The following is an 18999-nucleotide window of genomic DNA, read 5'->3' on the forward strand; positions in this document are numbered from 1 at the left end:
AATCTCATTCTGCATCTCCATCAGAACTCAGGTACATTGGTAATGAGCAGTAATATTTTCAGAGAAATCTTTTTCTGAGCAGTATCTCTACAGTGGGCTTAAAATATTCAGTAAACTATGTTGTAAACAGATGTGCTATCATTAAGGCAGGCTTTGTTGTTCCATTTCTAGAGCACAGGCAGAGCAGATTTAGTGTAATTCTAGAGGGCTCTAGGATTTTGGGAATGGTAAGTGGGCATTGACATCAACTTCAAATCACCAGCTGCATTAGCCTCTAAAAAGAGAGCCTGTCCTGTGAAGCTAGGCATTGGCTTTCCTTCTAGCTATGAGTCCTAGATGGCACCTTCTTTCAGTAGGAGGTTGTTTTGTCTACATTGACAGTCTGTTTTCTTGGTGTAGCCACTTTCCTTAATTATCATAGCTAGATCTTCTGGATAACTTGCTGCAGTTTCTACATCAGCATCTGCTGCTTCATTTTACACTTTTATGTTATGGAGATTTCTTCTTTCCTTAAGTGCATAAACCAATTTCTGCTAGCTTCAAACTTTTCTTATGCAGTTTCCTCAAATTTCTGAGCCTTCATAGAATTGAAGAGTTAGGACCTTGATCTGGATTAGGTTTTGGCTTAAGGGAATGTTGTGGTTGATTTAATCTTCCATCCAGACCACTCAAACTTTTTCCATATCAGCAATAAATAAGGCTGTTTCTCTTTCTTACCATTCGTGTAGTACTTTCATTTCCTTCAAGGATTTTTCCTTTGTATTCATAATGTGACTAACTCTTAGGTACAAGAAGCCTAGATTTTGACCTGTCTCAGTGTTTGACACGCCATCTTTACTAAGCTTAATCATTTCTAGCTTCTGATATATAGTGAGAAATGTGCAACTCCTTGTCTTAGTTGAACACTTTGAGGCCATTGTAGGATTAGTGATTGACTTTTTAATATTAATATTGTTGTGTTCTAGGTAGTAGAGAGATCTAAGGAAAGGGAGAGAGAAACAAATTCCCCATTGGTGGAGCAGTCAGAACTCACAGAACATTTATTAACTTTGTTATCTTTTGTGGGTTCAGTTTGTGGTGCCCCAAGGCAATTACAATAGTAACATCAAATACCACTGACAAAAGATCATCATAACAAATATAATAATAATGAAAGAGTTTGAAATATTGGATGAATTATCAAAATATACACAGACATGAAACAAGAAACAACTGCTGTTGGAAAAATGACTTACTCAATGCTAGGTTGCCACAGACCTTCAGTTTATAAACAAAACAAAACACCCTTGTAATTTCTGTGAAACCCAGTAAAGCAAAGTGCAATAAAATGAGGTATACCTCTATTTACAGAAGAGTAAAAAGAAATAGAGGTTTCAAATTTTATTCTTCAAAAATTTCATGTATTTAAAAAAACATTCTATAATATATAATTTAAATTCAGGGAAAAAATAAATAAGGTTAAAAGGTATCTAATCTGGGGGCATCTGGCTGGCTCAGTTGGTAGAGCATGTAACTCTTGCTCTCAGGGTGAGTTCAAGCCCCATGTTGGGCATAGAGTTTACTTAAAAATAAATAAGTAAAAATAAAGTTATCTAAAATGGATAAAATAAATATAAAGAAGCACTCGAATGCAAATTTAAGAAATATTAAATAAGAGGATAAAAATAAGAGTCTAAAATGGTAAGATAGTAAAAATATTAAGACAGTAATATAAACTTAGAATAACTGCTAAGTTAAAGATTAAAGAACAATGATTAAATATGTTCAAGTGACACAAAGAATAAAATAGTCTTTGTATTTTTTGTAATACAAAGTATTTTTTGTAATTTGTATCTCTTAAGACTAAGGGATTGAAAAAAAAAATCACACAAATGTGAAGGAGGTAGGTAGATACTCAAATCTAGACATTAACATCCTAAGATGTTACCAGGTTCTGGGTGAGGAAGTTTCACACCTTGAGTGCTTTATTGCAGATTTTTTTTTTTTTAAGTAAGCTCAATGCCCAATGTGATGCTCAAACTCACAGCCCAAAGATCAAAAGTTGCATGCTGCACTGACTGAGCCAACCAGGTGCCCCTTTATTGCAGATTTTTGAGGGTTAAAGGGCAATATCTATTTAATGGTGTCATTTCTCTCATGCTGTTCATATTTGCAAAAGCAGTAGTTCTCAGACATTTTAAAGGAAATTTGAGTTTGTTTCTTTATTCTGTCTTGTTTTTGGAAGTCCTTAATTATTTTGTAAAGCTCTGTGTATGAAATGTTTTCTGAATCATTGTCATAATCAAGGAATGTTTGTTTATGAAAGCAGAAAGCATTCAAAAAGGTTCAAGTAAAACTCTCTTGGAAAGAGTTGGTATCTTAAAGGGCATTTCATTTCATTCAATTGCTGGCAGCCTTGAGGAAACAGCTCTCTGGAACCAGCTGGCTTGTTGACATTTCTCTGCATGTTTGCTTCTCTCTTCTTATTCATTATAAACTGACTTTCCGGCTCACATATTTACTTGCATATGGCCTTATCAAGACCATTTCAAAGTGATAGCCTAAGACCTATAGTCCACATGACTTCTAGCTCTGCATCCCACAATTAAGTGTCTCATCTTCTAATTCCAAATTTCCAGGAGAGAATAATGAATTGCTCAATCAGTTGTGTTCTGGAGTTGGGTTCGGAGTGAAGGGACAGGGTCAAATGGCACAAGGGAACTTTCCCTTCTAGGGTTATGAGCAGGACAGGTTTTCAAAGAAGAGATTAGTGGCATCTCTTGTATATGGCACGAGTAATTTTATTTTTTATATATAGTGTGAATAATTACAGAGTAAAGCAAGGGTTCATCTTTTAGTCTGATAATGCCTTTTACTCTTATGAATTACATGAGCACATCTCTCCTCTCTTAATAGTGGTAACTTCATTAAGTGCCACAAAATGAGAACATGCTGACTTCTAGCTAGTCACCCCTTCAAAAATTTTGTGTATTTAAGATTTAATATCTTTTATATAAAATGTTACCAAGTGAGGACTTTAATTCTGCCTCTTAAAAATTAAATGATTTATTTGACATTTTAAAATAAGGCAATCATTTGATACTTTAGACATTTTTTGACTTTTTTTTAAAAAAAAGATTTTGTTTATTTATTTGACACAGAGAGAGAAGTCACAAGTAGGCAGAGCAGCAGACAGAGATAGAGGGGGAAGCAGGCTCCCTGCTGAGCAGGGAACCTGATGCAGGGCTTGATCCCAGGACCCTGAGATCATGACCTGAGCGGAAGGCAGAGGCTTGACCCACTGAGCCACTCAGGTGCCCCGACATTTTTGACATTTTAAAATAAAGTCTATTCATGTTATATAGACATTAAAACTTAATATTTTAGGAAAATCTTACTCTGTGTACATTTCTGGCATCACTTCTTGTATAATTTTAAAATCTGAAATCCTCTTAACATGCAGAATAAATAGATTATGATATACTGAAGGATTAAGCTTTACTGTCTTGTGTCAGATTAATCCCTCATATATAGATCATCATTTGAACTGACAGAAATATGGCTGCAATTCAGCAAAAAAGCTCAATGGATAAATTATTTTATGTGGGATGAATTCTACACTTCTTGACTAGTTGTATAATTCTCCAAATTTAAATAGATCTCACAAACATTTTTCTTAGACTTTCATAGAGATTCATGGAAAAGGTGTCTCTGATGGTTTATGTGGTAAATAGTGCCATTAAATATTCTATTTGGATTTTCCCACTTAATTGAGGTAGCTCACTTGGTAAGAATATTTTAAAAAATTTTTACACAAAAGCTGATATTATTTTGAACTTTATCTCATAATACAAGTACAAATTTGCTTTTGAACAAAATAGTTAAATCTATAAAAACATTGCTCCACTTGTTTGTTTTTTGGATGAAACAGGTAAAAACTAAATGTACATAGGTGAATATCAAAATGGAGCACAAAAGATAAAAGTAGCTGTTATAGTATGAGGATTGCGGTTTGTAATTAATGGACATACATTTTAAAAATATTTAAAGGACCTGTACCCCTGGGGATAAAAATATATGTTTATAAAAAATAAAAATTAAAAAAAAAAAAAAAAAAAAAAAAAAAAAAATATTTAAAGGAAATTTAAGTAAAGCTTACTTTTTTCCTAACAGGAGATGGTTTTTAAAATGATTTTTAAAAAATTTATTAGAAAATTTTATTTATTTGACAGAGAGCACAAGCACGGAGAGCAGCAGTGGGAGAGTGAGAAGCAGGGTCTCTGCTGAGCAGGGAGCTGGATATGGGGCTCGATTGCAGGGCCCAGGGACCATGACCTGAGCTGAAGGTAGACACTTAACTGACTGAGCCACCCAGATACCTCTGAAAATGATTTGTAACTATCCTTTTATGTAAATAGTTGAGTGGTAGAGTAGAAATACTGACTTTAAGTAAAATTATTTATTTATTTATTTTTAAAGATTTTTATTTTTGCAGGGGAGAGAGAGAGGGAGAGAACGAGCAGGGCGAGTGGCAGGCAGAGGGAGAATCGGGCTCCCTGCCAAGCGAAGAGCTAGATTAAGGGCTCGATCCCAGGACCCTGGGATCATGAGCAGAGGTGAAGGCAGCCACTTAACCAACTGAGCCACCCAGGCACCCCAAAACTCTTTTAATAAATACTTAAAAAATAAAAGTTTTGGGGCACCTGGGTGACTCAGTCGGTTAAACATCCAACTCTTGATCTCAGCTCAGGTCTTGATTTCAGTGTTGTGAGGTCAGGCCCCCTGTGCATGCCCAGCATGGAGCCCACTTAAAATTAAATAAATAAAATAGCAAAACAATAAAAAAAATAAAAAATGAAAGTTTTAAGGGCATCTGGCTGGCTCAGTTGGAGAGTGTGTGGCTCTTGATTTTTGCGTCATGAGTTCAAGCCCTGCACTGGGCATAGAGCTTACTTACAAGTTTTGAGAAACTTATGTAACTCCTGACAATATTTGTAGTCTATATTAGAATAATTGTGAGAGTGGGGTGCTTGGATGGCTCAGTTGACTAAGCATCCAACTCTTGATTTTTGGCTCAGGTCATGGTCACAGGGCCGTGAGATCAAGCCCTGTGTCAGGCTCCATGCTAAGCCTACTTAAGATTCTCTCTCCTCTCCTCTCTCTGCCCATCTCCTCTCCCTTTCTAAAAAACAAACACACAAAAACAAAAACAAAAACAAAAAAAACATTGTGAGAGAATTAGGGAATACTGCTTATTTTCTTTGAGAATGGAAGTAGAATATTGAAGTAGATTTTTAGCAGAGCAAAATTAAATCTGGATTCTTTAATTTTTAAGTTTATTTTTATATTTTATTTTTAAGTAGGCTACACAGCGATTATGGCACTTGAACTCTCAACCCTGAGAGCAAGAGTTGTGTGCTATACAGGTTAAGCCAGCCAGGTGTCCCTTTATTTTTAAAAATATTTTATTGTAAGTATATATAGTTCACATACAATGTTACATTAGTTTCAGATGTATAACATAGTGATTTGACATTTATATACATTATAAAATGCTCACCTTAAGTGTAGTTACCATCTGTCACCACACAGTTATTATAATAGTAATGGACTATATTCCTTATTATGTACATTTCATCACTGTGACTTATTTTATAACTGTTTTGCTCATCTTTCCACACCTCTCCCCTCTAATAATCACCAATTTGTCTTCTGTATTTGAGTCTGTTTTTTTTTTTTTTTTTAAGATTTTATTTATTTATTTGATAGATCACAAGTAAGCAGAGAGGTGTGTGGTGGTGGGGAGGTGGGGAAAAAGCAGGAAGCAGAAGCAGGCTTCCTGCTGAACAGAGAGCCCAATGCAGGGCTGGATCCCAGGACCCTGAGATGATGACCTGAGCCAAAGGCAGAGGCTTAACCTACTGAGCAACCCAGGCGCCCCTGTTTCTGTTTTTTTTTTTTTTAATTGTTTATTCATTTATTTTTTAGATGCCACATATACTGAACCATTTGGTATTTCTCATTCTCCATCTGCCTTCTCTCACTTAGCATAATACCCGCTAGGTCCATTCATGTCACAGAAGGCAAGATTTCTTTCTTTTTTATGGCTGAGTAATACTCCATGTAGAGCTCTTAGATATCTTTTTTATTCATTCCTCTATCTATGGATACTTAGGTGCCTTCTATAACTTGGCACTATAAATTGTGCCCCAGTAAATGTAGGGGTGAATCTTTTTAAATTAATGTTTTTATTTTCTTTAGGTAAATACACAGAAGTAGAATTACTAGATCATTATGGTATTTCTGTTTTCAATTGTTTGAGGAATCCTTACTGTTTTCCATAGTGGCTATAGCAGTTTACATTCTTAACAGTGGGCAGGAGGGCTCTTTTCTCCAACTCCTTGATAATACTTATTTCTTGTCATTTGATAATAGCCTTCCTACTGGGGTGAGGTGATATCTCATTGTGGTTTTGATTTATGTTTTCCTGGTGATTAATGATGAACATCTTTTTATATGTCTGTTCCATCTGTATGTCTTTGAAAAAATGTTAATTCAAATGATCTCTGCCCATTTTTTAAACTGGGTTGTTTGGTTTTTTGGCGGTGTTTTCTGAGTTCTTTATATATTTTAGATATTATCTCTTAATTGGATATATCATTTGCAAATCTCTTCTCCCAGTCAGTAGGTTACCTTTTTGATTTGTTAGTTTCCTTCACTGTGTAAAAGCTTTTTAGTTGATCTAGTCCTAGTTATTTATTTATTTGTTTAGAGTAAGAGAGAGTAAGCGAGTAGGGGAGAGAAGGGGAAGGGAGAAAATCCCAAGCAGGTTTCATGCCCAGCATGGAGCCTGACAGATGGCTTGCTCTCTTAACCCCGAGACCATGACCTGAGCCAAAATCAAGAGTCAGATGTTTGACTGACTGAGCCATTCAGGTGCCCCTATTTTTGCTTTAAAAAAAAAATTATTTACTGGGTTCTTGGGTGGCTCAGTTGATTAAGCAATTGCCTTCAGCCCAGGTCATAAACCAGGAGTGCTGCGATTGAGCCCTACGTTGGGCTCCCCCTGCTCATCAGGGAGACTGCTTCTCCTTCTCCCTCTGCCTGCCACTCCCCTTGCTTGCACTCTCTCTCTCTCTCTCTCTGTCAAATGAATAAATAAAGTCTTTAAAAATTTTTATTTACTTTGCTTTTGTTGTCCATGTCTGAGGGGTCAGATCCAAAAACATTGCTGACAAATGTCCATGAGTTTACTGCACACGTTTTCTTCTAGGATTTCTATGGTTTTAGTCTTGTATGTAGGTATTTAATCTATTTTGAGTTTATTTTTGTGTATGGAATAAGAGCATGGCTGTTTCATTCTTTTGCATGTAAATGTTCAGTTTTCCCACTCCTACTATTAAGGAGATTGTCTTTTCCTCATTGTCTATTTTTGTCTTTGCCTCCTTTGTCATAGATTAATTGACCACATAAATATGGGTTTATTTCTGGGCTGTTTGTTCTCTTCTGCTAATCTGTTTCTGTTTTTATGCCAGTACCATATTGTTTTGATTACCATAGTATAGTTGTATATGTCAAACTATTCTATATATATATAGTATAGTTTGAAATCTGGGATTATGAAACCTCTGACTTTGTTCTTCCTTCTTGAGATTGTTTTTGCTATTTGAGATCTTTTGTGGTTCCATACAAATTTCAGGATTATTTGCTCTAGTTCTATGAAAAATACTATTGGTATTTTGATAGGGATTGCATTTGGGTAGTATGGACATTTTAACATTTAATATTATTCTTTTAATCCATGAGCATGGAATATTTTTCCATTTCTTTGTGTCATTTTCAGTTCATTTATCAGTATTTTATATTTTTAGGGTTTTTTTCATCATTGTAAAGTGTACTCTTAAATCCACATCCCCTATTTCCCCTTTGGTAACCATCTGGTAACCAACCTCTCCTCTGGTAATCATCTGTTTATAGTTAAGGGACTCTTTCTTGATTTGTCTTTTTTTTCTTTGCTCATTTGTTTTGTCCCAGTTTCTATTTAAATTTTAGTTAGTTAACATATAAAGTAATATTGGTTTCAGGAGTAGAATTTAGTGATTCATCATTTACATATAATACCCAGTGCTCATTACTATAAGTGCCCTCCTTGTATCCATCACCCATTTAGCTCATCCCTCCCACACACCTCCCTCCATCAACCCTTAATTTGTTCTCTATAATTAAGAGTCTGTTATGGTTTGCTTCCCTCTTTTTTCCCCTTCTCTTACATTTATCTGTTATCTATATTTATCATGACCCTGGCCAAAACTAAGTGGGACGCTCAACTGACTGTGCCACCCAGGTGCCTCCAGTTTGGCTATTTTAAATCCTCCAGCAATAAACCCAGGGGAGCATATATCCTTTTGGATTAGTGTTTTTGTATTTTGGGGATAAATATTCAGTAGTGTGATTCCTGAATCATAGGGTAGTTCTATTTTTTAACTTTTTGAGGAACTCCATGCTGTTTTCCACAATGGCTGCACCAATTTTCATTCCTGCCAACACTGCATGAAGGTTCCTTTTCCTCTACATCCTTGCCAACACTTGTTTCTCTTATTTTTGATTTTAGCCATTCTGACAGATATGAGGTGATAGCTCATTGTGCTTTTGATTTGCATTTCCCTTAAGATGAGTGATGTTGAGCATCTTTTCATGTGTCTGCTGGCGTCTGTAGGTGTTCTTTGGAGAAATGTTTGCTTATGTCTTCTGCCCATTTTTAAATTGTATTATTTGTTTTGGGAGTGTTGAGTTGTATCAGTTCTTTAGATATTTTGGATGTTAATCTTTTATTACATATGTCATTTGCAGATATCTTCTACTCATTAGTTTACCTTTTTGTTTTGTTTGTTTTCTTCACTCTGCAGAAACTTTTTATTTTGATGAAGTCCCAGTTGTTTTTATTTCCCTTGTCTCAGGAGACAGATCTTAAAAAATGTTGTAATGACTGATGTCAGAGAGATTACTACCTGTGCTCTTTTCAAGGATTTTTATGGTTTCAGGTCTCATATATATGTCCTTAGTCCATTTTGGGTTTATTTTTGTGTATAGTAAAACAAAGTGGTTCAGTTTCATTCTTTTTCATGTTGCTGTCCAGTTTTCCCAGCACCCATTTGTTGAAGAGACTGTCTTTTTCACATCGTATATTCATTCCTCCTTTGTCGATTGACTATGTAATTGGGGGTTTATTTCTGAGTTTGTTTTTTTATTCTATTCCATTGATCTATGTGTCTCTTTTTATGCCAGTACCATACTGTTTTAATTGCTACCACTTTGTAATATAATTTGGAATCTTGGAGTGTGATACATCTAGTTTTTGTTTTTCAAGGTTTCTTTGGCTATTTTAGGATCTTTGTGGTTCTATACAAATTTTAGGATTGTTCTAGTTCTGTGAAAAATGTTACTGGTATTTTGGTAGGAATTGCATTTAATCTGGAAATATTTTTGGTAGTTTAGCCATTTTAGCAATATTTGTTCTTCTAACCCATGAGTGTGAAATGCTTTCCTTTTGTGTGTGTGTGTGTGTGTGTGTGTGTGTGTGTGTAAGTGTGTCTTCTTCAGTTTCTTTTAGTACTGCTTTATAGTTTTTGAAGAATAGGTCTTTGATCTTGTTAAGATACTGTTTTTGATCATTGTAAATGGGATTGTTTTCTTAACTCCACTTTCTGCTGCTTCATTTTTAATACATAGGAATGCAACAGATTTTCATATGTTGGTTTTTTATCCTGCAACTTTACTGAACTCATTTGTCAGTTCTAGTAGTTTTTTGATGGAGTTTCTAGGGTTTTCTATATATAGTCTCATGTCATCTGCAAATAGAGTTTTACTTCTTTACCGAACTGGGATGACTTTTTTTCTTTATGTTGTGTAATCATTGTGACTAGGGCTTCTAGTACTGTGTTGAATAAAAGTGATGAAAGTAGATATTCTTATCTTGTTCCTGACTTTAGGGGAAAAGCCCTCAATTTTTCACCATTGAATATAATGTTGGCTATGGGTTTTTCATATAAGGGCTTTATTCTGTTTTCTTCCATTTGCATAGTGTATCTCTTTCTGTCATTTTGCTTTCAGGTTGTATGTATCTTTTGATCTAGAGTGAGTGTCTTGGGACTTCTGGGTGGCTCAGTCAGAACTCTTGATCTTAGGCTAAGTCTCAGTCTCAGGGTGGTGAGTTGGTGAGTTCAAGCCCAATATTGGGTTTCACGCTGAGCAAGGAGCCTACTTAAAAAAATATAACTACAGTGTGTCTTTTGTAGACAGCATATAGATTGGTCTTTTAAAAAAATTTTATTAATCCATTCAGTCTCTTTATTTCTTTTGATTGGAGACCTTAGTCCATTTACATTTAAAATGATTACTGGTGGTTATGAACTTATTGCCATTTTGTTAAATCTGTCCTGGTTCTTTTTGTAGTTCTCTGTTCATTCTTTTTTGCTTTCTTTCCTTATGGTTAGATGGCTTTAGTGTTATGCTTGGCTTTCTTTCCTTATATTTTCTTGTGTCTGTGTTACAGGTTTTTGGTCATGGTTACTGTGATGTTCATATATAACCTCCTGTGTATATAGAAGTCCATTTTAAGTTGATGACCACCTGTGTTTGAACACATCCTAAAAGCACATTTTTACTTCCCCTTCCACCTTTTAGGTGTATGATGTCATATTTATATCTTTATTTTGTACGTCTCAACTAATTTTTTAACTAATTTTTGTAGACATAATTGATTTTACTACCTGTCTTTTAAACTTTGTACTGAAATTATAAATGATTGCTATGTTTATTATATGTTTGCTTTTACTAGTGAGATACTTTTCCTTTCATAATGTTCTTATTTTTGGTTATGGCCTTTTCTTTTCTGATTAAAGAAGGGTCTTTAACATTTTTTTATGGTTTAGTGGTGATGAACTTCTTTAACTTTTGTTTGTCTAGGAAATGCTATGTTGCTCCTTCAATTCTGAATGATAAACTTGCAGGTGGAGTATTCTTGGTTGTAGGGTTTTTTTTCCTTTCAGCACCTTGAATATATCATGCGACTCTTCTCTGGCTGGAAAAGTTTCTGCTGAGAAATCAGCTGATAACCACATGGGGTATCGCTTCTATGTAACTAATTGCTTTTCTCTTACTGCTTTTAGATTCTCCTTTTTTCTTAATTTTTGGCATTATAATTATTATGTGTGTTAGTGTGGACCTTCTTGGTTCATCTTGTTTAGGTCTCTGTGTTTCCTGGATCTAGATGTTTGTTTTTTTCCCCAGGTTAGGGACGTTTTCATCTGTTATTTCTTCAAATAACTTTTCTACCTCTTTACCTCTTTCTTCTCCTTCTGGGACACCCATAATGTGAGTGTTAATATGCTTGATGTTGTCCCAGAGGTCGCTTACTCTATCTTCATTTTTAAAATTCTTTTCTCTTTTTGCTGTTCGTCTTGGACGATTTTCACTACTTTGTCTTCCAGATCATTAATCTGTCTCTATGCATCCTCTATCTGCTTTCAATTCCCTCCAGTATGTTTTTCATTTCAGTTACTTTATTCTTTAGCTCTTATTTTTTTTCAATATTTTATATCTTTGTTGATGTTCTCACTGAATTCATCCGCTCTTCTCTTAAATCTGGTGAGCATCTTTATGAACACTACTTCGAACTCTTTTATCAGTAGGTTCATTTTGTTCAGTTCTTTTTCTGGAGTTTGTCCTGTTATATTTTTAAAACTGTTCTTTTTTAAATATTGTCTAACTCTGTGTGTTTGTTTCTTTTTATTTGGTAGATCAGCTATGTCTCCTGGCCAGGATTAGCCTGTGGTATAGCTAGCTGACAGGCTCTGCTATAACTGTTGTGGACTTGCTGGCGAGTGGTGCTGGACCCTCTTAATGGGACAAAAGACATTTTGGAGGGATACCTGTTGAGGTGGGCCTATAGGGTCGGGTGGGTTTTTGGGGGGAATGTTGGGGCTGGGAAAGTACTGCTAGCAAGTTAGATAGAGATTGTCAGTACTGTCTTCTACCAATGTTGGGCTAGCTAGGCTGAAGTGGGTCAAGAATAATGGTACGCATCAGCAATTCCATACTGATCCCTGCACCTCTAGCACATACCCTAAAGTTATTAAAAAATGCCCTTCATGTAGAGCCCAGGTGCCTTTTTTTAAAGATTTTATTCATTCATTTGAGAGAGAGAGAGACAGAGAGAGTACAACCACGGGGAGAGGCAGAGGGAGAGGGAAAAGCAGACACCCTGTTGAGCTGGGCCCTGGCATGGGGCTTAATCCCAGGACCTGGAGATCATGACCTGAGCCAAAGACACTTAACCATCTGAACTACCCAGGTGCCCCAGCCCAGGTGCTTGTTGAGTGCTTGCTCCTGTGCTGGGTGTTAGAGCAAATGTTATAGTGTGCTGGTTCTTTAAGAGTGAAATCTCAGTTCCATAGCCCTCTGGTTCTTCTGGAGCCAGGCTCATTTTCAAAGCTACTGCTTAAGCCCTGCTGATTTTCAAAGCCACATGTTATGTGGGCATGTCCTCCCAGCACAGTTCCCCAGGGTGGGGAACATACCTAATGGTGGGGGACTTGGGTCCTCTTGCTCCTCAGGGACAACCTCTACACTTTTGATATCCCACTTGCTTGTGGGTCACTACACCAGGGTTTTGATTCCCAGCCACATCTCTGGCCCTCCTAACCCCCACCCACACTTTTTTTTTTTTTTTAAGATTTTATTTATTTATTTGACAGAGATCACAAGTAAGCAGAGAGACAGACAGAGAGGAAGGGAAGCAGGCTCCCTGCTGAGCAGAGAGCCTGATGTGGGGCTCCATCCCAGGACCCTGAGATCATGACCTGAGCCAAAGGCAGAGGCTTTAACTCACCGAGCCACCCATGCACCTCCTCCTACCCCTCTTGATGTGTGTTTTTTTTTTTTTCCTTTACATCTTTAGCTGTGGAAGAGCTAGTCTGTTAGTCTTTAGGTCATTTTCAGATTGAGTTATGCTATATCTAGTTGCAGCCTTGATGTATTCATGGAAGGAGGTGAGTTCAGGATTCTCCTACTTAACCATCTTCCCAAATTCTCCAAAATGTAAGTTTTTTAAAGAATTGTGTTTTAATTCCTATGAATTTTTAAAAAAGCGAACTGATGTTATTTGAAGATTATACTTTAGGTTATTGAAATTTAGAAAAATCTTGGTACTTCTGAAATTTAGCTCTTCTTTGGCATTATTTTAAGGAGATAACCAATCTCAGTGTACTTCTATCAGAGCAGAGCTTTCAAGGTCATATAATAAGGTAAACCTGTATGTTACATACATACATATATATGTATATTTTATATTTTATGTATACTTATATATAATTTAGATATATAATTTGAATTTATATGTGTGTGTATGTATGTATGTATATATATATATATATATATATATATTTTTTTTTTTTTTTTTTTTTTTTTAAAGTAGGTTTCATGCTGAGCTCATGACCCTGAGATGAAGACCTGAGCTATGATCAAGAATTAGACACTTAATTGACTGAGCCACTCAGGTACCCTGTTATATGCATATTTTTAAAAATTTTTTATTTTATTTTATTTATTTATTTGACAGAGATCACAAGTAGGCAGAGAGGCAGGCAGAGAGAGAGAGAGAGGAGGAAGCAGGCTTCCTGCTGAGCAGAGAGCCCGATGCGGGACTCGATCCCAGGACCCTGAGATCATGACCCGAGCCGAAGGCAGCAGCTTAACCCACTGAGCCACCCAGGCGCCCTAAAAATTTTGATAAAATACATATAAACATAAAATTTATCATCTTAATCAGTTTGAAGTATACAGTTCAGTAGTGTTAGTATATTCACATTGTTGTGAAAATGCTTCTATAAATATGGGTATATAAATATTTGGATCCCTACTTTATATTCTTTTGGCTATATGCCAGAAGTGAAATTGCTGGATGGCAATTTTATTTTTAATTCTTCGAGGAACCACTGTATGTTTTCCATAGCAGCGGTAGCATTTTATATTACAATCAAGAGTTCACAGGGTTCCAGTTTTCTATATCCTTGCCGACATTTTTCTTTTTTAGTAATAACCATTCTAATGTGGTTAAGTGGTATCTCATCCCTAGTTTTGATTTGCATCTCCCTAATAATTAATGATGTTGCCTATCTTTTCATGTGATTACTGGCCATTTATATATTACCTTTGGAGAAATGTCTTTTCAAGTTCTTTGCCCATTTTTAATAGGGCTGTTTGTTTTTGTGGTTGTTGTAGGAGTTCTTACCAGATACATGATTTGTAAATATTTTCTCCAATCCTGTAGGTTACTTTCTCACTCTGTTGATAGTATCTTTTGAGTTACAGAGTTTTAAATACTGATATTGTCCAGTTTAATCTATTTTTACTTTTGTTGTCTGTACTTTTGGTGTCATATCCAAGAAATCACTGCTAAATCCAATGTAATGAACTTTGTCCCCATATTTCCTTCTAAGAGTTTTATTATATAAATTAAGTCTTAATGTTCAGGTCTTCAATCCATTTTGAGTAAAATTTTTTGTCTGGTGCAAGATAAGGTTCAACCTCATTCATTGGCATGTGGATACCCCATTTTCCCAGCCCATTTGTTGAAAAGATTGTTCTTTTTCCCATTGAATGGTCATAGTACTCTTGTTGAAAATCAAAATCATTTGATTACATATGTGAGGGTTTATTTGTGAGCTTACCATTCTATTCCATTGGTCTGTGTGTCTGTTTTTATATACTTTAAAATATACAATTAATAAAGTTTAGAATATGGTGTTACTTGTAAATTTGATAATTCTTATTTTTACTATTGTGTAGATATTCAGAAAAAAGTATAATATTAGTTCAGGTTATTTGGCTTTTTAATGAACCCAAACCATTAAGAGATAGGGATTTTAAACAGTTTATTCCAGTAAAAGGCACAGTGTCAAACTTAATATGAGTTAATATGGAAATTATTGGAGATCTGAGAATTTTGAAGAATAGAAAATCTTATAGATCCATTCCTGAGTGAGAAACTGAACCTCTCAGTGCTACCTAGTTGTCCTTGTCTGTGCCACTATTTTCACTTTAGAGCTGTGGTGGTAGCAGAGCAGGAAGATTAATTTATTGGAATAATTAGTAAACATCCTCGGGTTCACAGCATTGGGAAAACACAACATTTATAGATGGATGTTGTCAAGGATCTCTTGTATAATGTATTCTTTTACTGTCTAGACTTGGTTTCATATATATTTAATTTTTCCAGAGGCATGTGAAGGGGGGGAAATGGGCAATTTATCTAAGAATTAAAATTGCTTAGTTTTCATTTAGGTAACTGGGAAATTTAACGTCATTATAATTATGTAGGACAAAATAGTTTTATTTATATGTATATTTTATCTTAATGTCTCATTTAAATTTTCACTTTTTTGCATTGACTATATCTATTTAGCATAGACTATATCTACTCAAATAGGACCTAGAAATAAAACTGAACTTTTCTACCAGTCTCTCACATCGTTGTAGAAGACAGTGGTAAAATGAATAAAAGGATATGGTAGATCAGGAAATGTGGTTTATATTTTTGGTTAATGACTATTTATTAGAAAATCTGGAGAAAATGTTTGAAATCTTGAAAGAACTATCTTTATCAATACAATTTTTTCATTAAAAACATTAGTTAACTTTTGATTATTGTGATAAAGAAGGATGGGGATAATAAAATGAAAATTTGCTGGTAACTCTACATCTCTTTTTAGTATGGCTCACATACCATGTATTACTAAATCTTTTCCAGAGCAATAGCAAACTGAAAAATCTAATTTGAGTTTTACTTCCTTTCATCGTCATACCGTCTGGTAGAAGTACAGATGAATAGGAAGCAGGGAGAAAAACCTGAAGTATAAAAGCCTTCAATCTAACTTTTAACTATAACTTTTAAGTACATAATTTACTTCATGTATGACATTTGAAAAAGATGCTGATTATTATACACATTTACTGTTGTAAAATATATGCTGTCTGTTAATGAATTGGTATCAAGAACTGTGAAGGTTTTAAGATTTTTACCCTCTTTGTAAGCTAAGAAGTTAACAAGCAACAGTTTCATGCTGGTAGAAGACATGAGACTCCAGAGTCAGAAACAAAAGACAGTTTATTATTCATAGTAATAGGAACTGGAGTGTCAGCCTTTGGTGGGGGCATTGTTTCCAAAGCCCATTCCCACAGGGTGATAGAAAGAGGGTCAGATGATACCTGCACACTCAGTGGATAGGATCACTGAGCTTGGGAACTTTAAATCTTTTCAAATGGATGGGGAGCCTGGTTGGCTTGGTCAGTGGAGCATGTCACTCTTGATCTTGGGGTGGTGAGTTTGGGTCCAATGTTAGGCGTAACAACTTAGCAATAAAATCTTTACCAAAAAAGAAAATAAAGCTTTTCCACTGGGCAGTAAGCATGCCTGACCTATGCGCCAGGGATGGTATCTGGCCCCCAGGGACATTCTTTCCCTCATAGCAATAATTCAACAGACCCATAGACAGTTGTCTCCCAATAATGGGAAATTTTTGCTTAATAAATATCTTATTCATTTTGCAAACTAATAATGTAAACAAGATCACAAGAAATGTTTAAAATACTTGGAGAACCAGGTTTAAATATTTTACTTTTTAAGCACTAATGTACAATTTAAGAAACTGAAAATTTTACATTATTGAAAATAAATTAAGGACTTTTACTTAGGATCACTGCTGTTATGCTACATGGTTTTGAAACTAATAAAAGTTCACTTTGAGAATATTCTGAATTTAAAACTCTTAACTAATTCATACTATCTTTTTTCTTTTTAATCTGTACAAGGAGATTCTAATCTGTATTAGGCCATGAAAAAGTTTAGATGTGAAAAATAAAGTTTTTTTTTTTTAAGTGAAAATAAAGTTTTTTTTTATTGTCTACACCAAACCAAAGTGAACCATTCTAAGAGAACCATCATCTCCGGTTTCCTGAAAGCAAACAAACAAAAACAATTAAAATCATGTTTAAGTAGAGTACAAATAATTGACTTAATATTTATATCTTTAATATTTTAATTTAAATATCAGAAAACATTGCAACAAAATAAAATGCACTAAATATATGTACATAAGAGAATTGTGTATTTTTCTTACTGTTAAAATATTGATATAGTGTTAATAGAAGTCAGTAAAGAGAAATAACATGAAGCATAACAGGCAAAGAAGGAAGGACAGGATATTAGTTGAGATTTCGAAGCACGTGAAGGCTCCTGCAGTGAAAAGATGCAAACTAGGGGTCATCATTTGTAATTCTACCTATTACTAATTTGATTTTACAATACTGTTTGTTTTCAAAACTCCATAAAGAACGTATTTCTTCATTTTGGTATTTTATTGAGTATTTGATAGTGGTTCTTGAGGTAATGTTTCATAGAAAAGATTAGGTTTTTCTAAGCCCTTCATTAAATTTCATGAAGCTGCAAAGAGATCCAAAGACTTCGTCTATTTCCATTTTTTAACTTTTTTTCACTCCCTCCCCCAGTCCCATTAAGTATACAAACAAAGAATTTTATGGTAGGATTCTGAAATTGGAGGATGTTTAAACATAATGCCAAAGGTGAATGATATTATTTGGAAAACAGTACAGTGAGGACATTTTGAAAGTTTGGAGATAACCTACTTAGACTTGAAAGGTAAAGGAGCAGGGGGTCCCTGGATGGCTCAGTTGTTAAGTGTCTGCCTTTGGTTTAGGTCATAATCCCAGGGTCCTGGGATTGAGGCCCACATCAGGCTCCCTGGTCAGCGGGAGGCTCTTTCTCTGTCTTTCCTTGCCAAATAAATAAGTAAAATCTTAAAAAAGAAAGAAAGAAAGAAAGAAAGGTAAAGGGGAACAGTAGGAATGGTGGTTTGTACTTTAACATTTCATAATTGGAGACATTTCTTTTATGTAAAAAATTTCAAGTTTTTCCTGAATTATATTTGAAAGTTCTTTTTAGTAAGAGAAGCCTTTTGGAAATTTGTCATGTCTAGAAGAAAACAGGTATGGGATTGGCAAGTAAGAGGAACATGTATGTATGCATGTGCCTCTGGATCCTGATGTACACAAAATTAAAAAAAAAACCCAACCTGGAAAAACAGGTAACAAGAAGAATGAGTAATTTAATATTGCCCTGAGGCATGTGTGTGTGTGCTGGCAAGTTCAGGGGTTTTAGGTAGCTTTGAATTTTAAAACAAAAAACACTGAAAGCACCAGCATTTTAAAAAAAAAACATTAAGTTCCAATTCTTGGCTTATAAGCTACTATATAAAAAATCTATCGTGTACATCAGTAGAATGGTCATCAAGAAACCTGGATTTAGCTTTTGGTCTTATTTACTAATTGGCAGAGATCCTAGGTAAATTATTTTATTTTTGTAATATCTGGTTATAATTGTTGGAAGGCCAGATTTTGCATATTCGAAGTATCTGGTTCAGCCATCTTCTTGATGTGTATATAGTTAAGAATTACATTTTAAAAAGTAGGAATCTTAGAATTAACTTCTCAAGAATCTCCCAGGACTCAAAAAAAAAAAAAAAAGTCTTTGAAGAGTTTCCTTAAAAATTCAGCCTATTTTTAAAAGTCTTACTTCAGGGCATTTCCAGGATTTCCATGATAAGTGTGTTTCGTGCTACATAACATTGACTTGTACCTTACTGAACTTAGAGGAATATTTTGATGATTAATGAAATAATGTATTTTGCATACTTATTTATTATTTAAAATAGAGTATATTAATTAAATAGAATTTGGAACTCAGAAAAGTAGAAAAATTTACCCATATTCTCACCAGTCATATAGAACTGTTTACTGAGTATTTGCTTCCAGTCTTTTTTTACCATGTTTTCTTTTTTTAAATATAGTTGAAATATTACATACACAATTCTATATATTTTAGAGGGTTTTGCCTCACTTTGCACACTTTTTTCAATGCTCCCACAGTCTTTGTTTTTAATGACT

General features: G+C 34.8%; 1 protein-coding gene across 9 annotated transcripts in view; it reads right to left on the bottom strand.

Annotated features, from left to right (window-relative positions):
• The window catches only part of LOC101686034 (WD repeat containing planar cell polarity effector), a 531713-nt gene that overhangs the window by 14330 nt on the left and 498384 nt on the right, over positions 1 to 18999 (bottom strand). For 8 of the 9 annotated variants that reach the window (XM_045077902.1, XM_045077899.1, XM_045077900.1 and 5 more), the window contains one exon: positions 16127 to 16991. The exons of the other annotated variant lie outside the window; for it this stretch is intronic. In XM_045077902.1, the coding sequence (XP_044933837.1) occupies positions 16941 to 16991 (51 nt within the window). In that variant the 3' untranslated portion in view covers positions 16127 to 16940. Of the gene's footprint in view, positions 1 to 16126; positions 16992 to 18999 lie in introns of those variants that run through there. 9 annotated transcript variants of the gene reach the window in all.

The sequence above is a fragment of the Mustela putorius genome, unplaced genomic scaffold (genome assembly GCF_011764305.1).
Source record: "Mustela putorius furo isolate JIRA1106 unplaced genomic scaffold, ASM1176430v1.1 tig00000224_pilon_pilon_pilon, whole genome shotgun sequence".
In the NCBI taxonomy this organism is placed as follows: Eukaryota; Metazoa; Chordata; class Mammalia; order Carnivora; family Mustelidae; genus Mustela; species Mustela putorius.